At 29.8% G+C, this 11,449-nt stretch overlaps 1 protein-coding gene across 1 annotated transcript in view; it reads left to right on the forward strand.

Annotated features, from left to right (window-relative positions):
• Positions 1-8,981, forward strand: part of LOC108757517 (aminopeptidase N-like) — a 10,124-nt gene extending 1,143 nt beyond the window's left edge. Inside the window, exons 2-8 of the mRNA XM_018501958.1 lie at positions 146-601; positions 1,786-1,969; positions 3,227-3,374; positions 3,526-3,607; positions 4,131-4,489; positions 6,634-6,929; positions 8,787-8,981. Coding sequence (XP_018357460.1) covers positions 146-601; positions 1,786-1,969; positions 3,227-3,374; positions 3,526-3,607; positions 4,131-4,489; positions 6,634-6,929; positions 8,787-8,981 — 1,720 coding nt within the window. The remainder of the gene's footprint in view (positions 1-145; positions 602-1,785; positions 1,970-3,226; positions 3,375-3,525; positions 3,608-4,130; positions 4,490-6,633; positions 6,930-8,786) is intronic.
• Positions 8,982-11,449: the final 2,468 nt, after the last annotated feature.

Raw genomic sequence — 11,449 nt, forward strand, 5'->3', positions numbered from 1 at the left:
ATAATATAATTATTTCTCATATTTTCTCAAAATTCATTCTCTTATAACAATTTTTGATGTCGTTATATAAATTAAATCAAATGGTAAAAAGTATATTATTATTTAATGTTATTTAAAGCAAATATAACTTATTAAATTGTTGTAGATTATTGTTCGGTCCACACATCCAAGCGAATGGAATGAGGCAATTGTTCCCTTGTTGGGATGAACCGCACTTCAAGGCCACGTTTAATATTTCAATAATACATCCTCGCTATTATTCGGCTTTATCAAATATGCCGACAAAGTCAGTGACCTATGAAAGTAATAGTGATTCATTACGCACCAACTTCCATATTACTCCTCCAATGTCTACTTTACAAATTGCGATAGTTGTGACTGATTATTATGACCTTAAAATTAACGAAAACGTTACTTTGTGGTGCGGCTGTTATTCAGTAGAGCATTCTCCCCGATTGGAGTTTACACGAAGAATCATAAATGATATCACATCGCACTTCAAATCTGAATTCAGTGGGATAAATATTCCAAAAATGGATCATGTTGCAATTCCAAATTTTCCACAAGACGGCACATCGAAATGGGGGCTCATCTTTCATACGTAATACATACTTCTAAATATATAATGATTTGTTAATTGAAAAAATTATTTATATCAATTTAATATTTAAAACTTTTGAAATTTGTAAGAAATCTTCAGTTAATTATAAAAAAATCAATTATCGAAACAATTGTTAATCCGTGAATCAGGTGGGGTGTGACCCCAGCACGCACACACAAGATGAATTTCTATAACTTCGTAAAAAATACCGCGCGCCTGTTGCCGGTTTCGTGCAAATAGAGAGTGCGTTGTCGCTAATTATTAAACTAAATTATAGCATATTTATGATGAAAAGTAACATATATATTTAAATATACCCATACATGAACAATGTTGATTTTCCACCTGGTTCGGGGAGGGTTAATAATTATTATTACACTAGATATTATTAATTTTATACAATCTGTACTTTAAAGTAGATATGGAATTTGCAATTGCATTTATTTCTAAAAACAATTCAATTTTATTTTATCAGCAGTGCATAAAAATATTGAAACATAAGTATCAGAAAAAATTAATATATAGAGGTATTTTTTACATTATTCCATAACAAAATACGTTAGAATGAAGTGTAAAATATTTTAAGTGTTATTGACATTTTAATAATTCCTCATAATAGATTTATATCTAAAATAATTTTAAAAAATCAAATAATTAATAAAGAAACATACTTTTATTGAAAAAGTAGAGATAATCATGAAACGACTTCAAAACTTGCACAAATTAATGATTTTATCTATATAATCTGTTTCTCCGTGCTAAAAATCTACTTATATAATATTTTTTCATTTGTCTTTATAAATTTCATTGATAATTGTGCCTGCCACTTTATACGAATCACCTTGTATATCAAATGTGACCTGTTGTGCTTTATTAAGAGTCACCAAAATCATAATTCAATATTCTATATACATATATATATAAATTAATTAGAAAGATGATATTTTAAAAAATATTACATGTATCAAATTAAGATAAATTTAAAAAATAAAACTACACGCATAATCATTTTTTAATGTCCTAATTTACCATTAAAATATTACGTAAAATTTAAAAAAACATTAATCGTTTTATACGCATCAGTATAAACAAATTAAATTTAAATCTGTAAAGAAATTAATGTTTCATCAACCAAAAAATAAATAACAATTTTTACACGTTAAAACAATTGGTATAATTTTTAGAGAAGCCAATCTCATATGTGATGAACAATCAGATTCAATTATGCACCAAATAGAAGTCGCACGTTTAATAGCATCCAAAATAGCATATCAATGGTTTAGTAACGTATTCAGTTATAATTGGTGGACTCAATTCTGGTTACACGACGGTCTTGCTACTTTGTTTGGAGAAGAAACCATCGTTAAGGTTCTTACATTTATTAACATCGTAATATAATAAATTTAATTTAATTTGGTATATCTATCATTTTTATTCTTTAACATTTAAGTCTGACACACTTACTATCTTTTTTTACAGTACATGCGAAAAATTTCTTAAAAGAAGGAAAACTGTACGCCAAGTGCATAGAAAAGGTATCAAATATTACATTCTTTTTCATAAAAAATACGAATACGAAATAAATTAGCTAAGTATTTCATAACGCAAGCCATACAGATAGTTTGAAAGTGACTAAAATGTTGACTAAATTGTAGTGAAGAAAATTTGCCGTGCTCAGGTTGGATAAAAATATTCTATGACTAATGTGTCTTTATAGTACGGCAATTATTTACAATACGAATTAATAAAAAAGTTATAACATACAATATTCTACAGACATACACAATACATGAAAACAATAATTCAACAAACAAGAGATATATATTAAAATTACTTATTAATTTTGGAAATTCGTTATCTATAATGTTTCTACATCTAAATATTATCAATATTATTTATACATATTATTTCTCCATAGTTTATATCACGTCTGTTATTTGTGAGTATATTTTCATGTCCCACAAACTAGTCACTATATATATATACATATACATACATATAAATTACACTTATATACAAATGTAAATATTATTTTTATATTTTAATTTATAATAAGAATATTGTGATGAGATAATACATTTATACAAGTGTAATTAATGTGACCCGGGCACGCCAAATTTTTTCTTCACTATAATCCATTTGTCCAGTTTAGTCACTTTCAATTATTTTATGTGTCTTGTGTTATGAAATACTCGGCTAATTGCATTTATTTCGTATCCGTCTTTTATTAAAAGGAATGTAATATTTGGTATCTTTTTTATGCACTAAGCGTATATTTTTTTCTTTTTTAAGAAGATGCTTATAGCAATAAAATATTTAGACAAATTAAAATATTTAAACTGGAATGATAATAACAATGTAAAATGAGTCGTAAAAGTCTTTTCAATTAAATGTTAAAAATTTTTCAATTTAAATCGTTTAAACTTTTAAAATTGTATGGTGTTTTATTTTAAGAATTACACTTATTTTTTATTTCTAAACTGAATTATGAACTTCGTAAAATAATTTTAACAAGCATGCGCATACATGTGCACACAACATTAAGCAGCAGCACATGCTACACCATCCCAATAAGGATAGACTTTCACATTTACATTTTGTGTAATTAAGAAACATTGCTTTTAGATCTTTAATGATTCTACAATCATGGATTTCCTCATAGTGCAGAATCAATACGAATCTCTTCATTTGGGTTCTTACTTTGACATGAATCCTCAAATCACCAACCTGTTGGAAATTGATTCACTTTTCAGTTTTCCTCGTTATTTAAAAGGTAAGAATAGTTAAAGGTTAATAAATAAAAATTTTATTAAATATTTGTACATACGAATATTATTTAAAAAATTAAAGAAAAAAACTTAGATAAACAAATTTTGTTCAAAAGGTTCAATTTGTAAATGATTAATATATATGTACCATTACAGCACTAATTGCTTTACGCATGCTCCAAAGTGCAATTACCGATAAAGTGTTTCGAAAGAATGTTCGTACATATGTAAACAGATAGTGAGTAAATATGTCAACTATAATTTCGTCGTATATTATACTTATATAATAAATTTAACAGTTATTGTAATTTTATAAAGTTGTTCGTAACTTTTCGTAATGGTTCAATTTTTCTGAATATCTCTTGATTTCACATTTATAGGTACATATCTTTCTTTTCAATCAGTAATCACATAATGTTCGTAACTTTTTCGTTTTTCAACTATCCTTCATTTTCCTTCATCTGTTTAATTCATTAAATTCGTTATAACTTTATACAATTTTTTGTGTCATTCCTTAATAAACTATTGTATAAAATTACCTACTTAAAGTGTTGAAATTAAACTGAATTTTTACAAATTGTATTACCAATAGTAATATATAATAGGACTTGTAATGTACCTGAAATAGAAAATTGAAATATAATATATTACAGAATTCCATCTATATGTACAAGTTAATATGTAATCTTAAGTAATGAGTACATATTTACGTTGTACACAACACATTATTTTGGTCATTGACAAAAAATTTTTTAATTTAGTACTTTTAGCGCAATGGTTTCTTTTGATTTCTGGTCCATGCAAGAACCTGTAGAAGCATTTAAATGTTATATACCATCAAATAAGTTCTTAACTTGGATAACGTACAGGCATTATCAAATTGTAACCTTCGAGCAAGCAGAAGCTGATTCTTACACGGGAAGATTGTCGCAGAAGTATAATCCAATCGGTCAGGGAAGATGGTGGATACTTATAAATTTAAAAAATTATAAATTACGGATCGCAGAAACATTCATGGAAAATTTGACAACATGTTTAACACCAGATTCACCGTCTGTTACTTTATATGTACAACAAATTGATTGGGCATATGATTGTATAGTCAACATACAGCGAGCAGGTAAATATGTCTTAAAGGCTTAGAATTTATGGTATATAATTATTTGCAAAAGTATCTCCCTTTCTACTTTCCTATACATACATATACACACATTTATACAGGATATTTGAAAAATAACGATAAATCTTTCGCCTAGGGACAAAACAAACTAAACTGAGAAGAAAAGTTCTCTACCATTTTACAATTTTCGCGATGGTTAACAATTGATTTCCGCGATGATTATTAACTTACGAAAATAGATAAATTCGTCGAGTCTATACCGCCAAATGCAAGCGCGCGACAGGATAGGAATAAAAGTATGAGAAATTTGTAGCATAGTGTAATACAATAGGCGTGAAGGCGCGCCTCATCCAGCGCGGTAAGGCCCGAGTTCGCGCCTATTATAGTGATGAAAGGTCGTTCTTTAGCGAATAGGTTGTGCTGAATACGTATGACCTTAAAAATTGTCTGTTGCTTAAAGTTTTCAAGAAAGAAGAGGTTGAAACTCCCCAATTCCTCCTAAAACGTATTTACGGCAGTATATATATATGTACATATATTCATAAAGTTATACTTAATGCATAAACCAATTATTAGTGTATTATTACATCAGCTTTGGGAAGTTCTGATGTTAAAGTTTAGGCCTTTACCTTTCTGTTTACAGTTTAAAATCCTTCTATATCGTGAATTTGATTTATATTTATTCAGATAAATTGATGCATGTGGAGGACATGTTGGATCTATTATTTCAAATTTTTTAAATCCAACATCAGCTTTATAATCAGCAACCTAAAAAACATAGAATTGCAATAATTCGCAAAAATTTATTTCCATAGAAAAATGTTGAATTTTTTTTAACAAATCTTCGAATTTTTGTTAACAAAGGGTTAAAGGGATCCTAAAATAAAGCCTGAACTCCGATGTGATCGCTCTTGTATCGATAAAATACGACACGTCAATATATCTTTATATATTACTACATGAATGTCACACACACATACGTAAAAACCCAGATAGCAAAATGTCTGCAGTCTTCTAGCAGACAGTCAGCAGGTTCGAGCAGAAAATGACGGCAGTCTACCACCAACTGCGTCCACATAAAGCTTGTGTTTTGTTAACATCGCCTGTCGACATATGGTCTGTTTTCTGTTCCTGCACTAGACTGTTCTAGAACTCTCTTTCTCGCTTTAAACAAATATCAAACGTATATCTTTCTCACTTTAAGTTCCAAAAGTGTACACTAGTTCAGCCACAGAAAACAGACCTATTAAGTGAAAGCAAATTGTTCGCAGAAACTGAGCAGATCCTGTAGACAGTATATGACCGTAGACTGTCACCAAAACCACGCAGATCCTGCTGTGACACGTCAGATGTCAGCAGAATCTGCTGCGTTTCTGTCAACAATCTGCTGTCAAATTGTGTCAGAGTAGGATCTTCTGACAGTCTAGTTCTAGGTGACGTCGAAAGGACCTGCTTGGTTTCTATAGATAATACACTGTCAGATTAAACCGTAAATCTGCTGTTTCTTTCTCCAGTCTCTGCCATTTACTCCTGCTTGCAGATTTTGTTACATTTCTTCCAGCAGTCGTCAACTGTATTATATACATCTAATTTTATAACAATTCTGTTGATATTTTGTTGGCATAGTATGTAGGAGACATTTAAAAAATCTGTTTTATACAGACTTAGCTATCTGGGAATTTTCTAACTAACTAATCTTTCGTATTATGTACCTAAACCTAATACTAAGTACTCAACTTTGAGTGTTCATGTAATCTCTAGTCCGAATCAAGATTGTTTTATAGGTACGAAGTATAAAACACGTATATAAAGCGAATATTATTTCGAGTCGATGTTAAAAGTCGCTAACAAAACTGTAATTTCCTAACATTTTTTCGTTTATGGCGTATGATCGACCGATTTGGGCTACATTATCGTTTATACTTTAATTATGGAGACGTATTTTCTAATCCGTAACGGCAGTTAGAAAAGTACTTATTTAAAGAAATTGATAGAACAGATTCACACTTCAGGATCCCCTTAACATAAGAAAGAAGAAAAAAAATGAAAATAGTATTTCTCTTATTATCGAACCCATAAAATCCACATAATACAGTACGATAAAACTTTATAATACATACGATAACATTTTTTTCCATGAATAGGATATTATCGTGTCAAATATAATTTAAAAGGCTGGAACGCAATTGCAAATTATTTAAATTCAACAGCTGGAGAATATGAAGGAATTAGTGTCATCAATCGTGCTAAAATCATTGATGATGCGTTTCATTTGATGATGGAACATCAGCTCGACGTATCTATATTTTGGAACCTCACGCAATTCTTATCACAAGAGACAAATTATGTAGTATGGTATCCAATGATTAAAGTGTTCGAATATATGTCCACTATATTTCCGTTTTCAAAAGACGAAATTAAGTTCATCGACGATATTAAGGTATAACGATCAGTACGTATTTAGTGATATAGTAGTGTCTCGCGATAAGAGCACGCGCAGCGTTTTGTTAGCGCGAGACCGGCCATCAGTTACTAGCAAAAGTGCGAAAACATATTGTTTTTACTTTTTATATCAATAACTGTTGAGCAATTTTGGATTGTAGCATGATTATGTTAATAAAATGATTCAATCACGTTTATTTATTACCTCAATTTGAAATGAAATGAGGCAAAAAGAAATAAGTAATGGAAGAACAAAGTATTGTCACGCTTTTATGTTCTAAATATTGCATTTTTTGGATATCAAATTTTTTCAATTAATATTAGGATAATGAACAGTAGATTATCTTTAATAAATATTAAACATAAATTATGCTTTTATATCGATAACTGGTAAATAATTTTGTAAAAATAAACTGCTTACTTAAGGGATCAGACGGCAATTTGTTGGTTTTATTTTGAAATTAAATATGAGAAATTTAAAAAAAATAATTCTGTTTTTGTTAGTATTGTGCACGTTAAACAATTTGTTATATGCGTATCTATTAACTTCAAGATACTAATTGTTTAAAAAATATTAAGACGTGTACACATATCATGCAGAGAGAGCACAGAAAATTGAAAAAAATAATTTTTTTAAATGCCTAATTATGAAAAGCGTTCATACGTCCCATTTTTTAGTTAAAAACGCTAATTCTCTGCTTCTTTTTAGGTATATAAAAGTTATAGTCTATAAGAATTCGCACTCTCACTCTAAAGTTGAAATAGTTTTTAGAAAGTACTCTAAAGAAACACAATTACATAACTCTCGAGAATATTATGTCCCTGAAATTAATATTTACTAGAATTACACAAAAATCTATTAACAAAATATATCTCATTTACGTCGAGTTCAGATATGCATTCCCAGTAAACAAGAAAGGATTAAAATGGATTGAAATTTTATGTATCCTAATGCGTGTTTTAAATAAAGAAAATCTCTTTTTGGATTAAATTGGATTCAATACAAATTCAGTTGGATTCAATTAAATTCATTTGAATACATTCGTATTAAAGGATTGAATTTTCAATTCAGAATTTTGAATTAAACAGTATTCACGATGCACAAAAAAAGCTGGTATTATTATTAGATAGGAAGGCACAAAAATGTGCTTTTTTCATGCAATTCTTATAAACAAATAAAAATGCATTCCTGATTGAAAAGGATTCGTTTTAACGTTCGCGAATGCATATTTCTGAAAATCTGAATCCATTTCAATCCTTTATCGATTACAAGACTACCAATCCTGAAAGTATGAATCATGCTACGAAGTACGCTACAGATTTTTAGGACAGGATACCCATTATCTAACTTTCTCTCTAGAGCGGGAACGTGAAACCATTTTCCTAGGGTGGAAACTTCAAAAGTGAAAATTTGTACGTATATATGTATATATATACATATGGACACACATACAAAAAATGTTCACTTTTCACGTTTCCGCCCTAAGAATAAGTTATATGATCGATATACTTCTTGATGTATATCGAAACGCTTACTTTCATCATAGAAACTTGGTTTTGGAAACTCGCATTCAAAAATTCATTTCACTCGAATATATTGGGTTAAAAGTTTCATAATTTTGCTTCTTTCCTACTCTATATGGTTTTTATATATAAGAATTGTATTTCGCTACTTAATTCTATTTATCGGCCGTACTGCTTGCGGATAATCGATTTTTTTCGAATTTATTTCGAATAGATTATTATAGAAAAAATGTAGAAAGGTGAATCCTTTTTGAATTCGTAACGATTATCTGCGCTATCTAGGATAACGTACCATATTATAATGAATAAACATAAAATTTACGTAATTTAGGCAAAATTTAGAGAATTATTGGATAAGCCATTATGGACGATACTAATTAAAAAACACCTAAAGGAAAATGACTTTACTGAATCTTTCAAACAAGAAATATTAAAATGGTCATGTACGCTCAAACATTATCAGTGCGCAAGGTTGGCCGAAGATACGTTAGGAGATCATCTTCAGAATCCTGAAATAGAACCGTAATACTATTTTATAAATATAAAAGATCTTTACCCATACAGCACAAAGTAAGCCAGCAATATTGCATTAACACTGTATAAACGTACTAGTAATATTGTTGTAATGTTGAACGTGTTACAACAATGTTGCTGCGAGGTTCTGTGGGTAATCGAAACTATTAGATGTACAAAAAAGTTCTGAGCTTTAGATTTCATACAACCGAAATAACAATATAAACTCTGCGCAAACTGAAAAGGAGCTTGCAGAACAGCTTGGCGTTTCGCAGCAAGCCATTTCCGTACGATTACATACGATGGGAAAAGTTCAGAAAGAAGGCAGATGGGTTCCGCATTAATTGTCCGAAGAAAACAAAAATCGACGGCATGACACTGCACTCACTTTGCTTTCAAAGTTCCGGAAAACAGATTTTCTGTACAAAATCATTATAGGCGATGAAAAGTGGATTCTTTATGATAACCCTAAACGTAGAAAATCATGGGTTGATCCTGGTCAACCTTCGACATCGACGCCAAAGCCAAGAAGGTTTTGCTCTGTATCTGGTGGGATTGGAAAGGTGTGTTGTACTACGAGTTGTTACAACCGGGTGAAACAATCGCGGCAGACCGCTACCAACAACATTTGACCAATTTGAGCGATACATTAGAAGAAAAGAGGCCATTTACTGGCCAAGGACGTCGTAAAGTGATCATGCTTCATGACAATGCTCGACCACATATTGCGAAAGCGACTCAGGACCATATCTTTGCGTTAGGCTGGGAACTTCTTCCGCACGCGGCGTATAGCCCAGATATGGCGCATTCCGATTACTACCTATTCCGGTCACTGCAGCATCATTTGGCTGATACACATTTCGTGAGATTAGAAGAGATACAAAAATTCATTGATGACTTTATCGCTTCGAAGCCGGTGTGTTTCTATCGTCAAGGAATTTGCAAGCTACCCGAAATATGGCAAAAGGTCGTTGATGCAAACGGAGAATATTTCGCTGATTAATATTTTTTCGTTTCTTTTTGAATAAAGATTGAATTTTACAAAAAAAGCTCGGAACTTTTTTGTACACCTAATATTTGTGATTCACGCCTTAACAAATTGTCTGTTAAGATATATAAGCAACATTTTTTAATGTATGTACTGCTATGTACTATGTATTTTTATTCTTTTTTAAAAAAACCCTAGAGTTTCATCAGAGTGGAAGCACTGGACATATTGCAGAGGTTTCATATTATGCTATCATGCTGATTATTCCATGTGGATCAAGGCAAAGGATTTATGGTTCATAAAACCTGACCACGATCTGTTACCATTTTTAGCTTGTTGTGAAGCTGATTGGATACTTACAGGATATCTGCCAGCTCTATTTTTGAATCGATTTACACAAAATGAAAGGGAAGATGTTGTGGTTATTCGTTCTTCTATAAACATTTTTCATTCAGTTGTCAGTAAGCATGCTAATAACTACAACATACTTCGGAAGATATTAGGGAACTTGGGGAAAATAAAACCAAAGTGAGAGCTGTTTTTTATAAATATAGATATACTTCATTTAATAATAATAAGTTATTATATAAAATTATAATTGTCTGAATTGATTTTATAGAGAAATCAACACGTTAACAGCACTAACAGATATTATTAATCATGTGTATTCCATTACAATTCTGAGTCAGGCAAGTAAATTTCATTCAAATTTCATATTCGTTTTATTTATTAGCTTTCTTTAAAAATTCTTATTAATAACTAATGTTCGTAATATAATGTACATATTTCTACAAGACTGCTCTTTGTTTTGTTTATTCTTCGGAATAATGTTTATTCTATTTAATAAAGTATTTTTTTAGTCTGTAAGTACATAACTACGAAATGAAGATATTAAATGATAAAGCTGTCTTTAAAAATTCTAGTGTGAATATATATACATATTCTGCAAATTGAACTGAATTTAATTTTCAGTTTTAGGTAGTTGTATCGCAAACACATTACTTAAAAATGACTTTTCTTAAAATTTATTTAAAACTTTTATTATTTTAAGATAATGATATTCGTTATACATACGCATAATTTTTAGGGGGGGAGGGGGGTAACCAGGCAAAAATTATGAAGCTTTAGAAAGATTGCAATCTTTGCAATCTTTTCCTTACAAAAATTTACACCGAAATATTTATTTAAATTTTAAATTAGTAAAAATCCACCTTAAGGAGGTTGTAAGGCAAATGCAATATGTTTAGAACTACTTGAAAAAATTACAGATTACTCTAAATTTCATTTAATAATAATACAAAAAAAATAGAAACAATTGACCATCTGGATCAAAAGTTATTTAAATAAGTAGTAATATTTTTTAAATTTGTACTCTCTAACATAAATATATGAAAAGTAATGATAAAAATCTCAATTTTTTTATATAAATACTCTAGGAATTCAACAATATTTTTGTAAAGTTATCTTGAGATGCAGACATTAATTGTTTGGTA

Source organism: Trachymyrmex cornetzi, unplaced genomic scaffold (genome assembly GCF_001594075.2).
Source record: "Trachymyrmex cornetzi isolate Tcor2-1 unplaced genomic scaffold, Tcor1.1 scaffold146, whole genome shotgun sequence".
NCBI classification, from domain to species: Eukaryota; Metazoa; Arthropoda; class Insecta; order Hymenoptera; family Formicidae; genus Trachymyrmex; species Trachymyrmex cornetzi.